Here is a 27275-nt window from a genome sequence, read left to right as displayed (position 1 = left end):
TCCGATTTAACCCCTTGCTATATGTTGTAAATGACAAATTTAAACGAATTAAATAAACATCTTTTTTCGTGTTTCAATTCATTTGACCATTTTTTTACTACGTTTTTTCACTGACAATCTAGCCATCAATCACATATTCGATGATGCAAGAACTTTTTCCTCTTTGATTCCCTAAAAGAAACATTTCCAATATTTCCTGTTCTTCATAATGGAAAATCTAACTCCTCTGTTGGCACTGCTCATATTTATTCTACCTAGTACTTTGTCACAAATCTCTTGGGTCTGGCGTGGGATTTGGAATCGAAGAGATGTTGGAAGGTGGCCCAAAACGAGCTAACACGAGTTTTCGAACGACGCTTTTTCCCGTTTTTGAATCCTTATCTCCTCTCCTTTTAGTCGAGTGGCGTTTCGCTCCTTCACCTTACGGTCAAGTGGGAAAAAGCTTCTTTTGTTTCCCAGCATACTAATCAATTTGTTCATTCACTACTTAAACTCCTGTGTCTGGTACTATGTAGTAAATAGTTTTGCAAGATTAATTCTACCAAGGCCAAGCATTTCTGATAAGTAACATTGTGACTTTTAGTTCCTTAAGTAAAATACAGGGAAATAATCATAAAGGAAATTCAAATTTACCAGGTACATTGGAAGTATCAACCGTCTGCACCGTGGGTGGTGGAGCTGGAGGTGTGGTGACCGAAGGTATCTGTGATGGCTGAGTGGGACTTGGTGGTTGCAAAGGAACCATGCTAGGTCTATGAACAAAACCAGGAGTAGTTGTGGGCATAAAACCTATTGGTGTGGGGGTGGGTGCCACAACTGGAGGCAACTTATGGCCAGGAATTAGACCCACTTGCGATGGAGCACCACCAAGTGAACCCGATCCTGATGGTCCACCTTGATATGCTGGGTTAGGAATTCCCTGCATCACAAACAGGAGGAAAATGTTGAGTCCACCAATCGGATAATTATGTAACAGACCAAATATGAAAGAATTGAGAGTTCAATAATAAAGATAGAAGAACTACACACCGGGTACAGCTGAGACCCCAAAGTAGGTGGTGTTGCAGGAATGAAGGACGTCACAGGGGGCTGTGTAGCGATAGGAGGTGAAGCAAAATTTGTCTGGAATTACATTATTACCTAAAAAGTTAATGTTTCATTTCTAGCAAAGAAGAGAACTAACAGTTGTCATGTATTAAAGAAATACTGACTTCCCAAATAGCAGTGCCATTAATTTTTAAATCGAAACCAATCACCATTTAGGTATCTCAGTCACCTGAGATATCTTCGAATAAATATAGTAAACCGTTCCATTAATGAGGGTCATCTGTGATTTCTGTGACACCTATGCCATTAATTCTAAAATCATTGACCAAACATCATTATCTTAGCCCCCCAGAATGGTGTTTGGTCAAAGAATGGTTCTCTTTCACAAATGAGTAAACAGTTCTCTTTAGCAAATCATGTGAATCAAACACATTCTGCAAACACAGTTAGTAAACAGTTTCCTTAAAGTGGGTCAAAACGAGTACAAAACTAAACGGTGTTTGGTCAAAGAATGGTTCTCTTTCACAAATGAGTAAACAGTTCTCTTTCACAAATCCTGTGAATCTAGAAGTACAAACTATAAACTTATTCCTGAACCAATAAAGTTGGAAACATCATGTAACAGTCCTATAATCCTATGTTTCAGTAATTGTAAATGGAGTAGCCTAGTCATTACAAAAACAGTGGTTAGTGCTTTGTTAGTGTCTGAAAAATATGGTCTTAAATTTCGGCCGAAATACCAAAATTTCGATTTTGGCCGGGACCAAAAGCAAAATTTATACTGAAATTTTAAAAAATTAAGATTTGCACCAAAATTACCAAAATTTCCACCTAAACCGAAATTTCAGACCTGGCTGAAAAATCAGGAATGGTTTCTTTACTTATTGAGGGATTAGCCCAACTATGAGAATCACCTGTGGGACCTGAGGTGCCTGTGATGGGATAAACATTTGGCGGGAAGTAGAATGCTGAAAAGGTGCAGGTTGCATGGGTTGGTATCCTCCCCCATATAAAGAGGGCTGTTGGTAACCTCCGCCATAAGGACTGCTAGGAATACTCTGATGCTGCAGTGACTCTGATTTTTCCTACAAAATAAAAAGACAAAAATGTTCGTAATCATGCAATTGAAAAAAAAAAAAAAAACAGATGTATGAATCAAATGGAAAAGAATAAAATTACAAACATATCAAGTTAAGTTTCAAAGAAGTACTTGATAATAATGTGGAGAGGCATCAACTACACCAAATTCAGATGGATCTGCACCATACGCGGGTTCTGCTTGAGGTTGAGTGTTATCAGCGGGCGATGCTTTTTTTGGCACTTCGCTATCTGCAAAAGTCTCAAGATCATTATGTGACTGGAGAGCTACCATGACTGGACTATCTAACAAAAAATGTACCTAGTCAAGTTTTGTAGAATAAAAGGATGACCCACTTAGGAAAACCGAGAGAGAGAGAGAGAGAGAGAGAGAGAGAGAGAGTCTGTGTTTTTTTCTCTTTTCTTTTTCTTTTTCTTTTTCCTTTGTGTGTGTGTGTGGGTGTCTGGTATCTGAAGACTTTCATCAGGTCTTTTAGGTCATTGAGAGTTGTAATAAAAAGTAGGCATTGAAACAGAGAGGAGGTTGCATTTAAATCAGGTTGGGAATTTAAAAATAAAAATAAAAAGAACATCGGTAAGTTACAGAAAATATGCATGAACTTGGATCAAGATAAGAAACAATAATTGGAATGACTGTAAAACCATTTTGGGATGCTAATAGTAAACAACAAAGTTAAAGAAAGGAAATTTGCAAATGTTTCAATAAACTTCTAATGCCACCCATGTGGCAACAGTCCTAGCAATATCCCCTTGAGCAACATGGCTTTGCCACTGTAGTAATATTAGTCCAAATCCTGACTATTATTCAGTGCATAAAAATATAATTTATATATCTATATGCTGTGTGTGTGTGTGTATCATGGGTGATAGACCTGAAGAAGTAAGAATCTTGAGTCTAATTTTTTTTTAATATTCTGGAGTCTGTTTTTTTGGGAAATGATAAATGCGCCCCTTTTCATCACATGGGACACCCAACTGCAGTGTACGTGGCAATGAAATCCGTTGAATCCTTCTGACGTGAAGTAAATCAGCCCCTCTGCAGTCATTGATACGCTGCTGCTTGGCGTCCCAAGTGATGAAAAGGGGCGCATTTATCATTTCCCTTTTTCTTTTAAAAAAATAGGTCTGCTAAATTTTCATCTTCTGTGAGTAACTTCTAACAGATATGGCAAAGATGCTTCCCTCGTTGCATTGGAAATGTAAGAAGAGGTGTCACTCTAACGATTTTAGGTTGCAAAGATGCCATTCAAACACACATGCACTTCCAAACCTTTTTAAAACCATATTGGTGGACACTAGGGCCCACCACTTAAATTCACCTCAACCCAATATAAGAGGCCTACGGAGGGGGAAACTCTGACATGTTTTGGACGTGAGATGTTCCCCGTCTCCCCTAGAAGCAGCAAGGTAGCAGCCCCTCTTCTCTCTTTTCTCTCCTCCCTCCATTTTCTCCTCTTTTATTCTCTCTTTCCTTCTTCCCTCTATCCTTTTCTTTTCTCCTCCTCTCTTTTTCCTTCCATTTCTTTCTCTCTTATTCGCTTTTCTTTCCTCTTTCCCCCTTCTCTCTCTCCATATTCTCCCCTTGCTGTTCCAGCTTCCCACTAGCTGTCAGCCACAGCCCAGGGACTGTTTTGCAGACAACACCATCCCACCACCTGTCTCTTCCTCCCTATTACCCCTGCCTCTTTTCTCTAGCTGTCGGCCACCATCCTGCACCTTTGTGCCACAACCAGCCAGCTTCCTTATTTCTCACCCACGGCCAGAAGGCTGCCGGTTGCCATTCACCTCCCTTTCTCCTCTTTACCTCCTCATCTTTCGACAGCACTTCTGTCACTAGTTGCTATCTTAGGTATTTTCGTTCTGTCCTTTCACTTCTCTTGCAGCCCTATACCATCAGCTGTCTGTCCTCTACTGCTACTACTGTCTACTGCACACACACTCATATCCGAACATATAACCCCATCTTAGTACACGATAGAGGTGAATGACAGTCATCATGCGGTTCGCGCTGCAGGTACTTCTCTACCCCCACTTCGCCTCCTTTTTATCGAGTTTCGACGTAGATACATGCATCACTAGGCAAGATCATTTTTTTTTTGTTTTTCGAACGGTGGTTGATTTCATTAGAAAAAGATCGGGATGGTCAAATACAGAGAAAGAGAGAGAAACGCTAGAATACAACAAAGAAAACAAAAAAGAGATTCAAGGAGGCAAAATATCGATCCAAATCTTCCTTCTCCAACCCTTCTCTAGCAAGGCTATCGGGCACCCCATTAGTGGAACGACGCACATACTGGAAGACAATAGATGTGGCCCCCACCCAATCTTAAATTTTGTCAAAGAACCTAGCAAATCTCCAAGGATGAGGGTGAAGGCCTTTAAGCCAGTGAATAACATTCAGAGAGTCCCCTTCAACAATCATTTTATGAAGGCAATTTTTATCAAGCAACTTAAAGCCTTGATGCACCGCGAATATCCAGATTTGTATTCCTCCGCAGCCCTACTTTAGGATCAGGCTATACCTATCCAGTTTTCACATTGAGACCTATCACAGTTGGCCTTTGGGCCCTAGTAGTATCTTGTTTTCTTTCATTTTCAGACTATAGACAGTTTATTTAAATTGCTTACTGATGGGGTCCAAAATATGCAACTAATCGGCTGTTGACACGTGGCCCTCACAGGGACCACTGCAAAGCCCACACCTGTCCCCTGCTAGGTATGCTGCCTGGACCAATCAGGGACTTCCATCTGCCCTTACTAGGCATGAAACCTGGTCCAGTCAGGTGCTACCACCTGTCCTGGACAGGTGGCTCAGAATCACTATAAATAGCCTTCACTTGTGCTAAGGTGAGGTTTCTGAAATCTAAGACCCTTAGTGTTTTGCTCTGACATTGCTCTGCACTCCTGCTCATATTGACTTGAGTGTCGAAGCGTCCGTCCGGAGCACCACTCCGGGTCGGTCTTCTGACCCTTTGTCTTCTTGTCTGTGCCCTTGTGCAGCGCAGGACTCCATCAGGCCCAGATCAGCCCTTCAGGCATAGATCAGCCCTTCAGGCCCAGATCAGCCCTTCAGGCCCAGATCAGCCCTTCAGGCCCAGATCAGCCCTTCAGGCACAGATCAGCCCTTCCGGCCCTACCATAACCTGTTACCGATTTTAGACCTAACAGATTTGGCGCCATCCGTGGGACCCCGCAACAAAAAGCTGTTCGAAATCTCACTCAGACAAAAATGGTAGGACGGATTGGCGCTGAGAACACACGCCCCCGGACCGGAATCAGACTCGTCATTTCACAAGACGAGACAACAGCCTCCGGGACAGGCATGTGCGTCCTGAGTCTAAGTGTTTGCAGTGCTTGCAGACTTAGACCTCAGCAGCGGTGCAGAGGTTCACTCCGTAGAACCTGTTTGCAGCGCAGCCTCAGCAGCGGTGCAGAGGTTCACTCCGTAGAACCTGTTTGCAGCGCAGACTCAGCAGCGGTGCAGAGGTTCACTCCGTAGAACCTGTTTGCAGCGCAGACTCAGCAGCGGTGCAGAGGTTCACTCCGTAGAACCTGTTTGCAGCGCAGACTCAGCAGCGGTGCAGAGGTTCACTCCGTAGAACCTGTTTGCAGCGCAGACTCAGCAGCGGTGCAGAGGTTCACTCCGTAGAACCTGTTTGCAGCACAGACTCAGGAGCGGTGCAGAGGTTCACTCCGTAGAACCTGTTTGCAGCGCAGACTCAGCAGCGGTGCAGAGGTTCACTCCGTAGAACCTGTTTGCAGCGCAGACTCAGCAGCGGTGCAGAGGTTCACTCCGTAGAACCTGTTTGAAGCGCAGACTCAGCGGTGGTGCACTCCGGCTCATCCTAGTGGCTTGGAGATCAGTTCCAGTCGAGGACGCCAATAGTGTGGCCCACTCCGGCTCATCCTAGTGGCATGGAGATCAGTTCCAGTCGAGGACGCCAATAGTGTGGCCCACTCCGGCTCATCCTAGTGGCTTGGAGATCAGTTCCAGCCGAGGACGCCAGCAGTGGAAACCACCTTCAAAGGCTCTAAGTGTTTGCATACTTAGCTCTCAGCTCGGTGCTTGCAGACTTAGAAGCCCCGCAGTGGTTCACTGCGGCTCATCCTGTTGGCTTGGAGATCAGTTCCAGCCGAGGACGCCAGCAGTGAAGACCACCTTGAAGACTCTAAGTGTTTGCCCGGCTCATCCTGTTGGCTTGGAGATCAGTTCCAGCCGAGGACGCCAGTAGTGGAGACTACCTTGAAGACTCTAAGTGTTTGCATACTTAGCTCACAGCTAGGTGGTTGCAGACTTAGAAGCCCAGCAGTGGCCCACTCCGGCTCATCCTGGTGGCTTGGAGATCAGTTCCAGCCGAGGACGCCAGCAGTAGAGACCACCTTCAAAGATTACAGACTTAGAGAGCAGAAGTGGTTCACTCCGGCACGTCAGCTCGGCACGTCAGCTAAAGGATAAAAGACCAGTTCCGGCCAAGGACACCCAGTGAAAAACCACCTTATAAAGCTCAAGTTCTGAAGACTTGGATCCGACCAGAAAATGAGGTCATCTCAGGCCGACCAGAAAATGAGGTCATCTCAGGCCGACCAGAAAATCCTGGTCATCTCAGGCCGACCAGAAAATGAGGTCATCTCATGCCGACCAGAAAATGAGGTCATCTCAGGCCAACCAGAAAATCTGGTCATCTGAAGACAACAAAAGACCTGCCCGGCTGGCCGTCCACAGCCTTAGCCGGACAGGATATGGCGTAATCGCTAGACGACAAAGACCTGCCCGGCCGCCCACGTGGCTTGGCAAGGCGGTTTCGAGGCGTGTGAGCCGCCCAGAAGGCTTAGCCGGACAGGATATGGCGCAATCGCTAAACGACAAAAGAGCTAAAAGACAAAAGACCTGCCCGGCTGAGCCGCCCAGAAGGGCTCGGCCGGACAGGATATGACGCGTTCGCTAGAAGACAAAGACCTGCCCGGCCGAGCCGCCCAGAAGGGCTCGGCCGGACAGGATATGACGCGTTCGCTAGAAGACAAAGACCTGCCCGGCCGAGCCGCCCAGAAGGCTTAGCCGGACAGGATATGATGCGTTCGCTAGACGACAAAAGACCTGCCCGGCCGAGCCGCCCAGAAGGCTTAGCCGGACAGGATATGGCGCAATCGCTAGACGACAAAGCGCTAGACGACAAAAGACCTGCCCGGCCGAGCCGCCCAGAAGGGCTCGGCCGGACAGGATATGACGCGTTCGCTAGAAGACAAAAGACCTGCCCGGCTGAGCCGCCCAGAAGGGCTCGGCCGGACAGGATATGACCCGTTCGCTAGAAGACAAAGACCTGCCCGGCCGAGCCGCCCAGAAGGGCTCGGCCGGACAGGATATGACGCGTTCGCTAGAAGACAAAGACCTGCCCGGCCGAGCCGCCCAGAAGGCTTAGCCGGACAGGATATGACGCGTTCGCTAGACGACAAAAGACCTGCCCGGCCAAGCCGACCAGAAGGCTTAGCCGGACAGGATATGGTGCAATCGCTAGACGACAAAGCGCTAGACGACAAAAGACCTGCCCGGCCGAGCCGCCCAGAAGGGCTCGGCCGGACAGGATATGACGCGTTCGCTAGAAGACAAAGACCTGCCCGGCCGAGCCGCCCAGAAGGCTTAGCCGGACAGGATATGACGCGTTCGCTAGAAGACAAAAGACCTGCCCGGCTGAGCCGCCCAGAAGGCTTAGCCGGACAGGATATGACGCGTTCGCTAGAAGACAAAGACCTGCCCGGCCGAGCCCTGCCCGGCTGAGCCGCCCAGAAGGCTTAGCCGGACAGGATATGACGCGTTCGCTAGAAGACAAAGACCTGCCCGGCCGAGCCGCCCAGAAGGGCTCGGCCGGACAGGATATGACGCGTTCGCTAGAAGACAAAGACCTGTCCGGCCGAGCCGCCCAGAAGGACTCGGCCGACCAGACCTCCAGTGCAGATTCTGTTCGGCCGAGCCGACCAGAAGGCTTTGACGGACAGACCTCCAGTGCAGATTCTGCCCGACCGAGCCGACCAGAAGGCTTCGACGGACAGACCTCCAGTGCAGATTCTGCCCGGCCGAGCCGCCCAGAAGGCTTCGACGGACAGACGTCCAGTGTAAATTCTGCCCGGCCGAGCCGCCCAGAAGACTTAGACGGACAGACCTCCAGCGCAATTTCTGCCCTTTCAGGCCGCCCAGAAGGGCTTGGCCGGCCAGACTTCTGTTCCAACATTTGGCCGTACTGGATAGCTCAGAGGCTCCTATCCGGCCGTGCTCCTTCAGGCCAAACTTCAAGGCCAGACCAGGGCGCCCGGAGGCCCCTGTCCGGCCGCGGTTTCTTCAGGCCCAGTCTGAGGCCGGCCTGAGCTGCCCAGAGGCCTTAAGGCCGGCCAGATGCTGTTTTAACCCTCTCTTTGCTTCTCCCAGCCACTCTCATGGCTCGAAGAACCAGGGGGCAACTGATGGGGTCCAAAATATGCAACCAATCGGCTGTTGACACGTGGCCCTCACAGGGACCACTGCAAAGCCCACCTCTGTCCCCTGCTAGGTATGCTGCCTGGACCAATCAGGGACTTCCATCTGCCCTTACTAGGCATGAAACCTGGTCCAGTCAGGTGCTACCACCTGTCCTGGACAGGTGGCTCAGAATCACTATAAATAGCCTTCACTTGTGCTAAGGTGAGGTTTCTGAAATCTAAGACCCTTAGTGTTTTGCTCTGACATTGCTCTGCACTCCTGCTCATACTGACTTGAGTGTCGAAGCGTCCGTCCGGAGCACCACTCCGGGTCGGTCTTCTGACCCTTTGTCTTCTTGTCTGTGCCCTTGTGCAGCGCAGGACTCCATCAGGCCCAGATCAGCCCTTCAGGCATAGATCAGCCCTTCAGGCCCAGATCAGCCCTTCAGGCCCAGATCAGCCCTTCAGGCATAGATCAGCCCTTCAGGCACAGATCAGCCCTTCAGGCCCAGATCAGCCCTTCAGGCCCAGATCAGCCCTTCAGGCACAGATCAGCCCTTCCGGCCCTACCATAACCTGTTACCGATTTTAGACCTAACACTTCCCATTGATATCAAACTGTTATTTTCTTGGGAGGTGATTATTTATTTGCATGCCTTTCTTGAGAATGAACTTATGCTCATGGTGAATTAACGTTAAGGCTAACATTGCATGTGAAGATTCTAGCAAGCACAAAATCATCCTGAAAGTTTAATCTGATTTGGAATTGAGAACACTAAAGTTTACTTGGAATTTAGTTGCTTTTGCTCCTAAAAGTTCTCCAAAAAAAAGTACTTCAAAAGGCATTCCTAGGAATAAGATTCAAACTTGAAAAATCATTCTTAAGAACAATAAAATAAAAATTGAGTGCAGTTATAACCTATTCTAACATTCTAATGTATGAAAAAAATATAAAACCTCCAGGCAGTGACTCATATAGAACTGACAACAAAACCAAAATAAAAGGCAGGATAGTGGTTTCATGTGCTTTCACTGGGTATCATTGTTTCAAGAAAAAAACAAAAGCACTTACATGTGGTTGAAGACTGTGGCTTAGGCTAATGCCATGATAGATTTAAACACCAAAAACAAGGTTGAAAATTTCCTTCTTGTTTTCTCTTTTCTTTTTCAAGCAAGTGGGTGAATTGGGTTTACAAGTGCACATGGATTATAAGAAATCACATATAGGAAAAGTATAATAAAGGAAAGAACTTCCATTCAAAAAAAAATAAAAAAAAAAAAAAAAATATATATATATATATATATATATATATATATATATATATATATATATATATATATATATATATAGGAAAGAACTAACTGGATTATCTTAACAAGCAAGATATGAATAAAAAAACTACAACCAGATTGTTCCAAAGATCTCCAAGAGCAAATTGCTGAAACTCACATCACAACAAAGAAACACCATTAACAGCTGAGATCATCAAGAAATTATGTTAACACACTAATGGTATTGCTTCCTCCTCCATAAGTATCAAAATATTTTACGCTTTAAAGAAAATAATTGCAGTAAAACATATTAAGATTTAAAATACAGTAAAAAAAGTAATGAATGCAAAACCAGGAGTATTGTTATAAGCAACCATGAAGTAATGACGTTTTCAGAGAAAATCAGTAAAAATGCCTCAGCCGGCATTCTGTTGTACCCAAAGCTGCTTAATTAAATGGCACTTCCCAGTAGCAAACATGCTAGAAGAAGTATTGCTATAAATATTACGGTGTACAAGATGATATCTGAAGAAAATACCACCTTCAACAGAAAGTGCTATACGATCCCGTAAGATAGCAAGCTCGTGAGAATAGTCTTCCGACCCCAAAAGTTTTAGATACTCCATTGAAGTGGTTAGAAGCCCTTGGCTAGCAAGCAGTTCGGCATAGTTCTCAACAAGCTTTGACAAAGATGCACTGAATTGCTTCTGTCCAGTTGCCAAGGCAAGGACAATAGTCTTTTCCATTAAATCCTACATAAATAAATGAATACTGTCAATTTTTAGTAGAATCAAGTAACACAGGGTATGTTACATGGGTACGGGTACGAGTGTAAGATTAACTCATGTACTGAGTGACGGATGTGGCTAACCTCTAAAAAAGGATTCAAAAGAGAGAGAGAGAGAGAGAGAGAGAGAGAGAGAGAGAGAGAGAGAGAGATCTAAAAGTGTCACAATGAATCCTAAAGTATTGGAATCCAACACAGGTACGTCGCCCATTCAGAAGAATCCATGTAACATAGAACATAGGATACCATAATATTTTAACAATGAAACATCACCTGGAGAAGGTCCACATATGCCCTCCCTTCATGCTCACACATCAGACTTCGTGACCAAATTTCAACTGTTTTGTCAATATTTCCAGCACAGATAAAGCAGAGCGTAGCAGCCAGTGTGTTCCCCACAACCATTAGTCTCGAAGCAAGAGTATCACACAAGACAGCCCATTCCTCCCCCTTTGCAAACTGTTTTTCAATGATAGTTACAACAAAAAAAAAAGTAAGATTTTGTAGCAAGTGGTATAAGATAAAGTTATTTTGCAATTTACCTGTCATTGCCACTTGGGGGAACAAAAAGAAAATCTAAAAACAGTTCATGAAGATGAATAGCAGCAAGAAGAAATTCATCAATGTATATGCATTTCCAGATGCAAAAAACTGCTAATGCTTTCCATATACATCTTCTTGGGACATAGGTATACGTGTACGTGTCCCCACATCTTCAAACTGTCTACCAATGACAGTTACGATTAAATAAAACACTGCAGCAAGTGGTTTGGAAATACTCTGAATTCACGTTGTTTGGAAATTTACTAGAACGATTGGTTTTTTTTTTTTTTTTTGAATGGCACTACAACAATTGGTGTTATTATTACAAGTATTACTACAAACTCTATTATTGTTGTTATTTTTTGTAGTTAAAATCATGTTTGCGAGTAAACAGCCAAAACCTAATTATTAGAGGGTGGATTGTATCGACTTGAATCGAATAATCAGATCGTGAATCATAAGATGCTTCTGAAATTACTTCAACATACTAAGAAACAGAGAAAATAGAAAGAAAAAAAAACAGATGTTGAAAGACGAAAATACAAGAAGTTGGGAAAAAAAGATAAGAAAAAGCAGCGGGAAGTTGAGTGGCCAATTCAAGTATTTTCTAATCACTCTTAAGAACTAACAATTACGAACAAGAAAGCCATGAACGTGCAGAGTATTATAATTAACTTAGAAACTAGAAGAAAATAAAAAGCTAAATAATCAAGTTTCTTAAGAATCTTTCACCCACATAGACCTGTGGCAATTATCGTGCAATTTTACAATGGCAACTTCCTAGTGAGGACCAATTGTATAAAATAGATAGTGTTTAAATTTTAAAATATAAAGAAACATAATTCAGATTTTCGTGTGCAATCAGCCAGAGGCCGCAGAGCTAAACAGAATTCAGTTGAGTTGATAATATTTGCGAGATGAAAAAGTGAAACCAATAAAAAAGTATAAAATGAAAAGGGTAAGTTCTTTTAAGGATTGTTTAAATGCTAAAGAGAGATATGTGAAAAGAAACATTAAAATTAGTAGAACCACCCCAGAATCAAAGAACACAAATAAAATTGAAGGAAAACTGAAAAAATTCCAATTCCACATCACCGAGCTTAATAAGCTTTGCCAGTCATAGGAAAAAAGGCTTGGCGGATTTCTTTCTAAGAATGAAGAAAATAAACTGGGAAAAAATGTAAGTATTCAATGCTTGCTGCACAGTTCTTATCCAGACTGATCAACAAAGCCAAGTTCCAAATTAAAGTCTGGATACTCTACATATTATGATATTCTGTAACTGAAACCAAACAGAAGTAGCAAACCATGACAACAAATAAGAAAAAAAGAAATCAGTTTCAAAATGAATAGGATATATAGAGACAGCTACAAACTTCTGAATTTCTGTAATTTGCTAGAACCATCTTGGTTCGTCTTTTAATATATTCTCTTTTTTACCGTCTCCAAAAAAAAAAGCTACAAACTTCTGAAAACAACATACGAGAAGAGAAAGGCCACCTTTTCCAGTGAAGTGTCTCACAAACTTCAAGGCATTACAGACAATGAATCTCTGGGTTGAGATTTGAACTAGCACAGAGAGTGTATGCCACTCATACTACATTAGCACCTTAGTTACATTTTTCATTTTTTTTATGGAATTGAATAGCTTACCGTGCATAGAAGAGCAAGTGTTTCTTTCCAGGAATGCAGGGGTCTAGTGTTTACAAGGCTCATTAGATCATTGTTCACCATAGCGAATACAACCTGAAAATGGACAGGAGAAACAACATGAGAGAATATATGATATAGTAAGTTACCACGCTATATTATCCAGATACAGAGATAAACTTATCAAAATCTAGGGTTTCTATGATCATCCCGCTTTCTGTGCTACTTAGGCCCTGTTCGTTTAAGATTATTACAACCGATTATGAGTGCCAAACCGATTATCGGGCTCAAAATTACATTTAAATTTGAGTCCAATATTCAGTTTAGCACTCACAATCTGTTGTCATAATCTTTTTTTTCGAATGGCAATCGGTTGTCATAATCTTAAACGCACATGGCCTTAATTTTAAACAGAAATCACACCCATTCAAGTTTACAAGGGAGAGGCACCAACCTTTAAGTAAGATGAATGACTTTTTTTCAGATACTGGTCACGAGTACTCTCCCACAGGGAAGCACCCCCAACATGAGCAATTATCAAAGCATCAGCCATTCTATTTGCAGATATGCACTGTAAAACTGCCTCCTTGTAATCTCCAACAACTAAAGCACGCTGAATACATTCATCAAATGAAGAATCAGAGCTCTCTCCAAGTTCTCCCAATTCATTTTCTACTGGTTCCCCATTGGGTATAGCACCACCTTCAACAACAAAGCTCTTACTAGAGGGTGAAAGAGATGGGTTTGCCATAGGGCTTTGGAGATTGTCAAAAAAGTCTTCCCCATTATCTATAGGGAGTACATTGACTTCTCTGCCTTCTACCAACCCGGTTCTACTGTTGGTCCTTTCATCAAGGCTAAGAATGTTGGTCATTTCCGGGCCAATCTCATCCTGCACTTTCTCATTTTCTTCAGTAGGTGCACTGAAACCCAGATGGGAAAGTAGTTTTGTCCTGGCTGTCCCTTCATCCTCAAACATAACCTTCAAGAAGCCCCATGTTTCCCTCTCATCTATGGATCTGTTCAGTACAAGGCAAATAAATCAACAAAAAAGAAAATGCAAGAAATCACTTTGATACTGTTATAGTATAAAAGATTAAATAATGCCATCACCAACAGCTTAAGCTTTTGGAGTAGTTGGTTGTTTCACATGGTATCAGAGCAATTGCCCTGGGTTCAAACCATACTGACATTAAAAAAAATTCACATGTAATGGCCAACCCAAAATGTGGGGCAACATGTGCCACGTATAGGTTAACCCTAAAAAAGAGGGACCACACGAGAGAGAGAGAGAGAGAGAGAGAGAGAGAGAGAGGGGGGGGGGGGGGGGGGGGGGGGGGGGTGGGGGTGTTGTTGTTGTTGCTGTTAAAGTATAGAAGATTAAATAACGCCTCCTCCAACAGCTTAAGCTTTTGGAGTAATTGGTTGTTTCACAGATACTTTATGTAAACAATGTTGAACTTAAATTACAATCCTTTGAGCAGATGACTTACTCCGACTCTGTTGACTTTCTCTCACATAAAATCCTCAATGAAATATTTTCCCTGTTTTGTATTGCAGCTTCAAATTCAGTGGAGCGGCTCACCAAACTTGATTCGGTAACTAAGTTGTGCACATAGACCTGAGGCTGAAAAAAAAAAGGAACTGAATAACAGCCAAAAAGAGGCACGGCACAGCAGCACAAAAAACATGATGCCTATACCTCAGAATTTCCATGAGTTCCAGCAGACTTAAATGTAACAAGCCTGCCTCCGAAACCAAAAGACACGCCAGTTGGACATTTCAACCACTTCGGAGCTCGCAGAGGCACTGTAGAAATAAAATAATTTGAAAAAAAAAAAGGTCAGATGAAAATTCAATAAAATTGCAGAAGATGATGGTGTACAGATGATAATCCAGTGCCAAATTTGTATTAAGACCCAACCAAAAGATGAGAATATCTAAATAATATTGTTTCCAGGTTTAGATCACTGAGGCGCGGGAAACAATTCCACTTGCCGAGTAAACATGATAATCATAAACCATTTTCAGCAAATGCTTATTTATAGCACAGTATAAACTATAGGGGAAAAAAGGTAAAGTATATAGATCTAACATATCATTGGGGTGTTACTAATGGAATGAAAAAATGCTCATCAGTTCCTGCAAATAGATAACAGTTCTCACTGATTAGAAATCAATAACGTATGATCTGATTGGCATTTTTCAGGTATAATCTCGTTCATGTTGAGAAATAGTAGAGCTTATGATTTGTTTTCATATTCTATTATGTAACTTTAGTCAGGCAATTTTGCCATTTGTGATATATCACTTAATAAAACAGGGCATATTCACGATCCCGCGAAATCCCAACTCTTCCTCTTTTCTTCTACTCTTATTCCCTTTCTCCCTTCTGCTATTTTCTACCTAGTTTGATTGTCTACAGTTCAGTACAATTTAATACCACCACCCAGACATATAGAGAGGTCTTTCAAACAAGTACTAACAGAAAATTCATGTTTTCTCAAGTTGTATAGAATGATTAACTACTTATGAATGAAGCCGAGGCCAAAAAGTAGACTACTACTTTCGAGTTTTGCAATAGTTTAAAAGGTACACATACGAATTAATTCAACAAAAAGAAAATTGTGCCTTGAAATGTGAGTAACCATCGGTTTATTAGAATTGCTACTTTTTTTTAATGGCAGAATAGAATTACTGCTAGAATGATGAAATGATGAAAATTAAAATATTTATTAGCCGAAATATATATACCAGAAGAGGCTGCAGTTGACACGCTGAAGTCTCCCTCCCCAGATGACAATCTAGTGCAAGCCTGCACTAAGAACACAACATTTAGAAAATATGTAGCAACATTTATTATCAACAATTTTTCAAGTTTCAATTTCGGCATGTGTTTCGATCATAAAGGGAATGGAAAAATGTCAGTTTCAAATGGAAATTCCGGTGGACATCATGTAAAATCACGGAAACGTATGGAAACATATGCGAATGATGGATATTTAAGATGAAACTTCAGGGAAGTGCTAGAATAAACACTAATGTACACTCAAAAGCCATAATATAAGCAAGAAAAACACTCATAATGGTATAACGACATCGAACAAGTAGTGACAAATATAATGTATATAGAAAATATTTATACACAATACATACACCACATTTTACTTGCAATTCATATAAGGGCAGTGATAAATCGACCCCCTAATATCTTAAATCGACCTCTCTCTCTCTCTCTCTCTCTCTCTCTCTCTCTCTCTCTCTCTCTCTCTCTCTCTCTCTGTATATATATATCTGTAAGCACTTTATGCCTTATGGGGTTCGATTTATCACTGCCCTTCATATAAATATAATTATATAACACAGAATGGTATAGTATACCACTAATAAATTTATGGTTTTGGGTTTAGGTATGTGCTTCGATTTTAATAGGCATTTTAGTGGGTAAGGAATCAGAAACACTTAGGTCGTTTCGTGTCGGTTTGGATGGAAATTTAAAACCATGATTATCAACTAGAAATGTAAGATAAACTGCAATGCAAGACAGATGATAAAAATATTCCACGCCCAAACAAGACAATAAAAAATAAAATAATCACCATGGAATTAGGCCGGAAAAATAAGTACATGATGACGTATGAATAACAACGAAATCAAGTTAGACAAAGACAATCATGTAGCTCCTATATTAAGGGCATGAATTAAATGATGAAATGAATGGCTTTTAGTATCAATTTTTATGTCCTTGGATTGAATGTGAGTATGAAACCTTTCCCAATTGTGTACTATAACTATTATAAGTAGTGATCCTGAATACTAGAACGGTCTAATGAGGACAAATCTTATGCATATTATATTAAAGAAAAAATGAGATCCTGAGAAAGCACGTCTCTGTGTTATGATTTCCAACCAAAAGAGATGAGATCTAAAGAATAGTGTTTCCAAGTACAGGACATTGAGGTTAGGAAAATAATTCCACAATATCAAATAAATAATGCAACGAAAAAAAGTATATAGATCTAACATGTCACCGAGGCATGGCTAATGAAAAGGAAAAAGGGCCATTTGCTCCTGCCCATGAATAACATTCCTCACTAAATATAAGGCAATTTTGAAGCATCGCCTCCATCAATGCAATTCAATACAACCCCCACAAAAGCAAATGGGTCTTTCAGACAGGTGATAACAGAAAATTCTAGGTTTCCGATGTTCTATAGAATTATCAACTAATTAGGTGTGGCTAAGTTAAAAAATTGGGTAACTACTACCACGTAGTAATTTTGTGAGCTCTTTATAACATAGTTGTCAATTGTGTTTTGTTCGGCGTTTCTTTTTGGTCAAAGGAATGAGATGTTTTGATATTTTGGCCGTTTCGGCGTTTCAATTTGGGAAAAGATGCTATAACCAAAGAAAAAAATTTGATAGTTGAAAATTAAAAAAAAAAATAAAAATGAAAAGTTGTTAGAAGAATATGTGAAACCATTAAATAAACCAAATTTAATAAAAAAATATTATAACATAAATTATTATATTTATTGCAATACATCAATAAAAGTAAGGGTAAATTAGTCAAAAAATAAATGAAAGCTTATGTAGGGTGTAGAATTGAAGAAAATGAGGGATTGAGCATCTAGCGCAATGGGCGTGGCTTTGTTCTTCAACCTAGAGGTCGGAGGTTCAATCTCAACTTACCTACCAAGAAAAGAAGTGAAGAAAGTGAGGGCTTAGATGGATTTATATAGGGCTTTTTTTGTTTAGGGAGGCAACTCAACTCAACAAAGCCTTTGTCCCAAACTAGTTGGGGTCGGCTAAATGAATCCTTTAGAAAAATTTCATGAAGAATGTGAAAGGAATCTATCCTGGCTCTAGTTGGGTTCTTCTACGTGGATCATTTTCTTCCATTCTATCCTATCCAAGGTCATGTTCTCTGTTATGTTCCTAGCTATCAAGTCTTTCATCACTGTTTCTACCCAACTTGTTTTCGGTCTGCCCCTACCTCTGTTTACTCCATCAATTTGGCATGAGTCGCCTCTTCTCATCAGAGCATCCAAAGGCCTACGGGCTATAAAATGTCGGACATTAAAATATGGGTAAAATAGTCAAAAAGAAAAATAATGTCGTCAGAAAGCAATTCTATAATTAAAAAGAAAAATACATGTGCTCCACTTCCAGTCGAAATAGGGCATTTTACCCTGTTTTGGCTAGAACAGATTGGAACAGACCGGAATGACCAGTCGAAATAGGGCATTCATGCTGAAATGGAACATGGGGGTATTTTGTTCCATTTTCCAGATTGTAACAAAATATTTTGTCCGTTCCGGCCAGAACGGAATGAAATTGAAAACTGTGGTTTATAAGGAACACGAAATCAATTAATTCAACAAAAAGAAATTGTGGAAACAAAGGGTGAGTAACCTATTGTTTACTGTAAATAGTGCTAGAATGATGAAAAGGTAAAACCTAAGTTGTCGATCATGTTTCGTTCGGCATTTTTAAGTTGGTGGAACGGAACACTTCGGTGTTTCGGCCGTCTCGGCATTTCGTTTCGAAAAAGATGTTACAACCAAAGTACATTTTTTTAATAGTTAAAATTTTTAATAAATCCAAGAAATGAAAAACTGCTAGAAAAAATATAAGAAGCCATTATATGAATCAAATTTAACAAAAATACACTTTATTACATAAAACATTAAATTTATTTCAATAAATCAGTAAAAGAAAGAAAATTAATATGCTTTATATGGGTTTACAGTGTTTAGATGGGTTTATATAGGTTGTTCTTGTTTGGGGAGGAAAAAAGACAAAACTATAAAACAGTCTAAACAGTTAAAAAATAAGTAAAAAGCGAAAAAAAAGAACTATAGCTGTTAAGGGGCATTTCTATAATTTTTTGAAAAAAAAAATATTGTTCCCACCTAAACAAGGCATTTCACCCTAGTTTGGCTGAAACGAAATGAAATGAAACACACCCAATTGACTGGAAAAAGACGAAATTATGGGCGAAAAAGAACAAGTGTTTCTTTTTCCGTTTTTCGGACTGGAATGAAATGTTTCGGTCACTCTAGCCAAAACGAAAAGGAATTGACACATTAGGGTGAAAGCATGGCTAAAATATATACTAGAAGGGCATCCAATTGACATCGCGGTGATGAATTCTATGGAGGGTCCAAGTTGAAATGGATCGTGACCGAGACACAGCAAGTAGGATCCGAAGAACACTCCGAATCCATTCGGATCTAGATATCTGAATTACTTGAACACTCCTAAAAAAAACTGGTGATAATTGATAAGTACAGTACGTAAAAGGGGTGGCTGGGGAAGAAAAGGAGGTGAATATATCACTTATATTCCTGAAGATCGAAGTAAGAAAGATATTATCAAGAGACTAGAACTTCACTAGTTCAAGAGATTGCTTGGACAGATTCACATTATGGTGGCAATATATTCTCAAATTTGTCTTTCTAGATACATGAATCAATCGCAATGTCATGAATAGTACTTGGAAAAAAAAAAACCATTCATGCTGTTAACAATTTACTCGACCAATTTTAGTAGGTTGCTGACTATGATACCAAATACAGATATGCTTACAGACATGAATACAAGAAGAGATGTGAATCAACATTTTCCAAATTGTAGAACACGGATAAAGGATATGAGTAGAGTACACAGGGAGATAAGATACATGATATGTATAGATAAACCACCATGAAACTTAACTGGATTTAACTAAGAGTAGACTACACAGGAAGATAAGATACATGATATGTATAGATAAACCACGATGAAACTTAACTGGATTTAACTTAGAAGAGGAGGAACATAATAGCATCAATATGAACCACAAAATTGTAATTGCAAATATGCAACATTAACAGGTAAAAAGCACAAAACCTAATTCAGCGAGAAAACAAATGTTGGAAACATGACATTTAATTTGACCAATAGAAGTATCCATGAAATAAATGGTTCAAATATCGGTATTGTATAGTGCCAGATAACGTTATATCGAGCATCATAGGTTGATGCTATCAGATTCACTATCATGTTTCTGATACGTTGTCGCGTTGTATTAACTTGTTTGTCACTGAAGGACATTTCCTTCACCTAAAATCATCATTGGGATAGCAGACACACAGATATGGGACTTGAGTGCGACTCGCACTCAATTATAAATGCAAATATAAAACACTAGCAAGCAAAATGCACAATACCTAATTCGATGAGACATCATATGTCAGAAACATGATAATTAATTTGACTAATTGAAGCATCCATGAAGTAATTGGTATAAGTTTTGATATTGTTACCGCATCCGACTACGATAAATAGGGTATCATAGGTTGATGTCGACGTGATACATTGTAGCTCGACATTGCCGATTACGGGGGGCAAAAATATTAAAGTTGATGCAATCAGCCCAAAAAAGGAATGACCTTTCCTTTACCAATAGGGGTAGGAAAATCACTACTGGGGTGTCAACTAGAAACCAAGGGAACTTGGGTGTGGGTCTTTTATCAAAATGGAATGGCCTTAATTTTTCTTTTTATTTATCATGAACAATTCCACCATTAAATAGAGTTGTGAAAAGCATCCCAAGTGGGACACACCTAGGTACAATATGCAAAAGCAAATCTTATCACCAATAGTTTCCTCAAAGCATTTTCAATTATAGTAGATTGGAACTACCATGACACACTAGAGCTTGACATTGTCATTTACACTGACAAATAAGTTATATCAATGCAATCACTAAGCGCCCAGGATTATTACAACAGACATTGATGTTGTGGAAATCATCCCAAGTGCACACACTATGTAAGCAAGCCATGTTTTGCAAGATGAATCTTTTGTTGATCATACAAGCATGCTCTTGTAGGAATATGCTCAACATTGCATATTGGTGATTAAGCTTCTTCTAGAATTTCAAGCACTTTCGCCCTCGTGATCACAAAAGAGAATACACCCATGATAGGATAGGTGGCTACAATGCTGAATTAACCTATGCCATACTCCTAGGAAAAAGGCCAAACCATAGTTTTAAATCTCCCCAAAATTTCCTCGAAATGACAAACATATTTCCATTTCCATCCCACGAAATGAAATCTACATGATTTCCTTTTAAGTCATCATTTCCCTGAAATTTTGAAAATTCCCGAAATTCGAAGGACAAAAGTGGAAATATGTTATTATTTGCATTTCATTTCATTAATGTAAGAATGATATTTGGTAAGCAATATCATTGAATTGCACGGCAAAGTAACCATATCTTATGCATAGGATGGCAAATCGGAATGGGACTAATAATGCCTTGTAAGTATTGCTTCTGCAATTTGCCTCGGATCATGAAAATCAGAATCGTACTTACTGTTGAAAGTGATAATCCAGGATGGTGGTGTATCTATCCTCAAGTTTTACGATGATAGGGCTGAAAAAAAAGTTGAGATCCTTAGAGGGGAGACGGGTCATTGACTCTCTTAAACTTCATTATATTGTACTTTTTCATTTTATTGTGCTTTTTTGTTGACATTATGGATGGCTTTCTTGCTTATGTGATGGTTTGTCAGTATGCAATTGTGCTCATTCTAGCATTTCTCAAAGTTTCATCTTAAAATTTCAACATTTGCATGTTTTTTAGAAGAATAAAAACTTCCATCATTTGCATGTGCATCCATACGTTTCCGTGATTTTACAAGATTTCCATCGAAATTTCCACCGAAACCGAAATGTTTACGTTTTCGTGCCGACAGAAACCGAAATTTAAAACCTTGGCTCGAACGACCTTCAACCATGGTTTTAAGTTTCGGCCGAAACGAAACGAAACGGCCGAAATATTTTAAAATTGTCCACCGAAATAGCTGAAATTTCTACCGAAATCGCCGAAATTTACACCAAAATTTTAGTACATTTCGGTCTAAATTTAAAAAAAGCGAAATCATTATCATATTTTGTACATGACTACGGCTAAAACCGAAATATTTCGGTTTCGGTGGTGGCCGAAACCAAAATTTAAAACCTTGCCTTCAACAAATGGGTAGTTGTACCCGAAATTGGCATGGAAGGGTTAGTAGAGAATACCTACAGGGACGAGTCTCTCCAAGGAACTCAACAAATGCTTCAAGTCCTGAACACTAGCATGAAATCTAATGTTATCACTCAAAGATACTTCCGATCATGCTTAAGTTTCTCGCAAAAGAAGGCCATGCGCCACTTCTCGACTTAAAAAACCATGATGCCTACTGTGTTTTATTGAAGTCCACAAACTGCGTCATACTTTTTTGAAGATTTTAAGTATAAATATAGCTGCATGGACCATCTTTTGCTTTAATAATTGCAAACTCCCCTTCACCACTCCAGACAATAAAGCAAACTATTCATCCTAAAATCAGCAATCAATTAGATTGATGGGGGACCATCCAAAATGCCATGAAGAATTAAGGAGTTAAAAGATGGGACCCATTGCTGATATTGAAAGAGTTTTATTTAGTTTTTAAGAGTTATTTAATTCTTTTAAGATATAGGAGGGAATTAGTCTTTTCCCATCTAAATCACTTAAGTTCTTTGACTTATGAGCGTTTTAAATAGGCCCAACACATATATTACAGGAATTTTAAGTGGAGAGCAAGTTTTGAAGTCATTAGAGAGTATTTTAGTCAAAAAGTGTTAAGTTTTTGTTTAGGGTTTCAGAAGTTTCTGGTTCCCTTTCATTACTTATATATTTGTAGCCTCAAGGCACTTCACTTTTAGCATGATGATGAATGATGATTGAAAAATGATTTTGAAAGATTCTTCTCTAGTGTGGATTGTCAAGGTGTGATGCCTAGATCTTCCCTCATGTGCGATGCCTAGGAAACCCTTAGTCCAATGCCTTAGGTTTTGGTCGGTATGATTCAAGCCTTGCTATCTATCTCTTTCATGTTTCTTTTTTTATTTGGTTTTTTCCCCCATAAACCACCTTTCCGGGAACCCCAAAATCCAAAGTGATTCTTTACAAATTTTGAAGGGTTCAATCTTAAACTCGTCTTCTCTTTGGATCCGATTTTGCTCATCCAAAAAGTTAGGAAATTTGAAGGTTGATAGGATTACTAATAATAATTTTTGCCAAAAAAACCTACTAAGATAAAACCAACTCAGAATCTATAATTTGTGTTTGTTTTCTACCATGGTATCGTTTACTCCTATCAGACCTTATCAAGTCTTCTTTTGGCACTCTTTCTGATTTAGCAAAATGTGAATTTAACTTGATTATTGAAAAAAGCAAGATAAAATCTAATGAACAGTACCAAAATTTCCATTTGAGTAGTACTGAAGCCCATCGACAAAACAAAGTATACAATGCATTACCTCGATATTATAAATACCGATTTTTCCATCAAAAGATGAAGCTGATATTATTCCAGGTATCCTAGGGTACCAGTGAATATCAAAATTCCAATTAGTGCTGGCCGGCAATTCAGAGACTATCTGCATGAAATTACATAGGGAAAGAAATATTAGAATAACTAACAGCGATTGTGGGTAGACACAAAATGCTTCTAAAAAAGGTTAACAATCTGGACGAAAACAACAGCTACTACCACAAAAACTTCCCTACCTCCCCAGTAACAGTATCCCAACAAATAGTTCGGTTATCTTTGCCACAAGTAAGCAAAAAAGAGCTGTCATTAGGGCACCATGACATTGCTATTACACCTGGTGGAAAGAATACAAATAAGCCAAGTTGAAGAAAGAAAGATCAACTCTAACTAAGCCACCAATATGAGTAAAGATGTCCTTGCTGAAAATGTAAATAGGGAAAGAGTAGAGGACTTTCTGCAATATTTAAAGTAACGGAGCACAAATTTGCACCAGAAACATCAAACAGAAAAAAGAAAGTTGGCAAAAATTCACTTGTCTAAAATCCAAGGCAAGGCAAAAAGATAAAATACTCCCGTATGCAGAACAATACCGAGACAAAAATATTATATTGGTAGATCATAATTGCAGAATCCAGACTGTAAACCACCTCGCAACCAATAACAAATCAAAACTAAAATGGAATTGTGACCAGACCTTTGGTATGCCCCACAAATTCTTTCAATGGTGATATTGAGTTCCTCAAATCCCAAACCTGCGTATAAATATTTAATGTAAATTACCCAACCTAGCACAGATGCCTTCAAATTAATATCAGAAAGAAATTATTGGAGTGCTCATCATCTGGAACAGTACTCTCAGAGAAGGAGAACTGTCATCATCAGATGCAACAATGAGTTGGGTGGCAACATCAGGATTCCACTGCAAGACGGAGCATCGCCTTTTGTTTGAATCGCTGAAACTGTTTAAAACAAATTGAGAAATCAATACTAGATGGCATTATCTTCATAATGCACAGAACACTTAAAACTAAGGAGCAATCAACTTGCCTTATCGCTGGTTTCTGCCTCTTTAAATCCCAAATCACTGAAAAATGTAAGGAAAAGGGCTTAGTAGTTTGAAGTTACATATAAGTAAAGGGCATGTTAAATGAGGGCAGGGGGGAGAGAGAGAGAGAGAGAGAGAGAGAGAGAGAGAGAGAGAGAGAGGTATATAGAAATTATTCACCTGTCGTTCCATTATAGGAAGTGGATGCTAATATATGTTGAACCATGCGATTCCATGATAAGAAAGAAATTTCACCTTGAGAAGATCCAACCCCCTATATGAAATTTTTGACAACCATGTCACATGCATAGACTAATTTCTAGCAAGAGAAACAACCCAAAATAACAAACATCAAGGACCTAAAACAGGCCTAACGAATAACAGAAAAGCTCCATGAACAACCTATTAAGGGCATAAATATCCCAAAATGATGCTCAATGTATGATGTGCGTCTGTTGGTTGACACCATTCAGATACCAGACATTCATCTTACCTGCACAATACTAACTTCGGGTACCATTTTTTCCTGAAGGATGTAAATGTGGGTATAGGCACAGCAAGCCAACCTATTATCACAGTGCCATCTCCAAAGATAGCACATAAGACAGTTGAGATAACAGACTGCAAAGAAACTTTTTTGAGGTGGCTAAATGATAAGCTTACTGACTTGCCAGGCTCTCTGAAGTGGTAAAGCAGTGCTTGTTGAGGTGGTTAAATGATGGGGTAGTAGTACTTGCCTGTGCATCCAATAGGGCAGTGGGGTGATCTCATGCTATCAAGAGGATGGTCTTAATTAAGGTTCTGAAAATCGGAATCGAATCGTAAATTGTAACAGGGTTCGAATCGTAAATCGTAAGATTTTTTTTCAGATTTACATATAAAAATGAGGAAAATATTAAAATATAAAAAATAAAACAAAAAGAATAAAATGAGTAATAATCTATTTTTCATTCAAAACTATTTTTTCTTTTGAATGGTAATATATTATAAATAAAAGCAAAGGAACAATATACAAGGCAAAGCTGACCTAGAACGTGAACCAAGAAGGCAAGATACATAGAAAATCATAAAAGCATCGCTACAAACACAGCCATTAGGGAGGCAAAAAATCAAAGAGCTCAAGCTCTTGCCTTCCCACTCCAGCTCTAGCAAAAGCTTGTCTGCCTCAGCATTTGCGGACCTCTTAACATGATGAAAGCCTACTTCCAAATCTCCCATATGATCCCTAATCTCGTTGATCCACCTGGCAAATCTTCAAGGGGAGGGCTTATTGCCCTTTAACCGCTGAATGACATTGAGCGAATCACCCTCCACAATCACCTTTGCCAAGTCAATAGACTTAGCTAGTTTGATACCCTGTAAGGCCGCTCTGATCTCCGCCTCATTAGAATCCGCCACTCCTATCGGGCCAGAGAAAGCCCAAACCCGTATTCCCCAGCTCATTTCTAAGGAGACCACCAATCCCTGACGGACCAGGGTTGCCTACGCTAGAGCCGTCAAAGTTAAGCTTAAGGCACCCGGAGGAGGAGGACTCCATTGTGGGCCGCCAGATTCTTCACGTTCACTACTATAACACAACTACCTCAAACCAAACCAAAGATCATAAGCCGAGATGAATCTAAATTCAAGGAGAGCTCTAGCCCACGATTAGTAATCCAAACTTGCAGCTGGTACTAGTGGAAGTAGGATGGATAAGGAGGAGAAGAAGAAAAGAAGAGGAGAAAAAGGAGGAGAATGAAGGAGGAAGAGAATAGAGTTAGGGTTTTCTTTACTTGTTTTTAGGTTATAAGCTGGGGTGGGGGTTCATCTACTATTTATTTCTAATCGTAAAGGGCCCACCACAAAAAAGAAGCAAACAAAAAAGAATCGTAAAAAATTGTAAAAATCGCACGACTCAAGGTCAAATCGTATGATTTTTACGAAAAGATCCCCCCTCGATTCGCTTTGAATAGTACGATTTCAACATGGGTCTTAACCCCATGAAACAGCATTAGACTCCTTTTTGCCATACATCACTCAAAGATATCGATAGAGGTCTTGAGCATTTGCATGCAGCCTTGGTATTGAGACAGTTCTCCAACGTCCACAGAGAATGAAAATCTGCCAGCAAACAACCTAGCAGACTATGGTGTGTCCTGTAACAACTTAGTGTCCTTTTTTCCTTCGAAGAATGAACAGGTGTGAAACCATTTTAGTAAGAGTCTTACACCGCCTATTTTGAATTTAACAGTTGTTGATTAACAGGAGAAAACCCTATTTCTGAGTTCAGCAAGCGGTCACTGGACTCAAACAGCCCTATTGTTTTTATTTTTTGTAAGGTTTCTATTTTCAGCTTACATCGCTTTACTTTTATCAAAAGTTCTTTACTTTCATGCACCTAAATACTCTCCAGGGGAAGGAAGGAGAAAGAATTAAGGATGAAGAGAAGAAAACCAAGGAAGAAGACGAGAAAAGAAAGAGAAGGGAAAAGAAGATGAGAATAAAAACTAATAAAAGCCTGTATTTCCTTTTAGGGAAGTTTTGTTCAAAGGTAATAGTCGGAATATTGACCCTGTCTAACCCTGGTTTCAGCTCACCACCAAAAATGAAGGTGAGTGAAATACTTGATCTATGGTTTGAGTTAAGTGGGAAAATGGGAGTCCACAATATCGACATTTGGGTTTTAAATGTGCAACCAATCAATAAGATAAAGGGGATCCAGGAACCTCTGATATTATAGATTTGCTATCTGAAAATCAAACAGCCCCTTAATGACCTTGACTTGTCAGATAGGCTTCACATGGCTCATACAAACCTCGGTTGACATAGGTTTCAAAAGGATTTGTTTTCCATTGCACATAAATTCATAGGTGTTTGCTCTCCCACTATGATACATAGTTACCGGATTCACCATCCGAGATCCGAAACGTGGTTCACTAACGACCCGGATCGCTAAAAATGACGAACCGCGGCGACCCGCCGGAGAGAGGGAGATGCATATAGACTAGTAGAGAGATGGAGAGAGCTACAAATTTTATATATTTTGGGT

General features: G+C 40.2%; 1 protein-coding gene across 1 annotated transcript in view; it reads right to left on the bottom strand.

Moving 5' to 3' along the window:
* The window catches only part of LOC143887600 (protein transport protein SEC31 homolog B-like), a 46681-nt gene that overhangs the window by 6688 nt on the left and 12718 nt on the right, over positions 1 to 27275 (bottom strand). Inside the window, exons 4-20 of the mRNA XM_077391735.1 lie at positions 24428 to 24521; positions 24250 to 24286; positions 24056 to 24161; positions 23897 to 23954; positions 23439 to 23536; positions 23189 to 23308; positions 15599 to 15659; positions 14547 to 14653; positions 14338 to 14471; positions 13299 to 13863; positions 12848 to 12940; positions 10925 to 11110; positions 10406 to 10616; positions 2258 to 2376; positions 1962 to 2132; positions 1030 to 1122; positions 634 to 919 (exon numbers count right to left, since the gene is read on the bottom strand). Coding sequence (XP_077247850.1) covers positions 634 to 919; positions 1030 to 1122; positions 1962 to 2132; positions 2258 to 2376; positions 10406 to 10616; positions 10925 to 11110; positions 12848 to 12940; positions 13299 to 13863; positions 14338 to 14471; positions 14547 to 14653; positions 15599 to 15659; positions 23189 to 23308; positions 23439 to 23536; positions 23897 to 23954; positions 24056 to 24161; positions 24250 to 24286; positions 24428 to 24521 — 2539 coding nt within the window. The remainder of the gene's footprint in view (positions 1 to 633; positions 920 to 1029; positions 1123 to 1961; positions 2133 to 2257; positions 2377 to 10405; positions 10617 to 10924; positions 11111 to 12847; positions 12941 to 13298; positions 13864 to 14337; positions 14472 to 14546; positions 14654 to 15598; positions 15660 to 23188; positions 23309 to 23438; positions 23537 to 23896; positions 23955 to 24055; positions 24162 to 24249; positions 24287 to 24427; positions 24522 to 27275) is intronic.

The sequence above is a fragment of the Tasmannia lanceolata genome, unplaced genomic scaffold, assembly GCF_043159265.1.
Source record: "Tasmannia lanceolata isolate RefF3 unplaced genomic scaffold, GAP_Taslan_0.1 ptg000002l, whole genome shotgun sequence".
Classification (NCBI taxonomy): Eukaryota; Viridiplantae; Streptophyta; class Magnoliopsida; order Canellales; family Winteraceae; genus Tasmannia; species Tasmannia lanceolata.
Note: the sequence above shows the minus strand (reverse complement) of the source record. Positions and strands in the feature narration are given on the sequence as shown.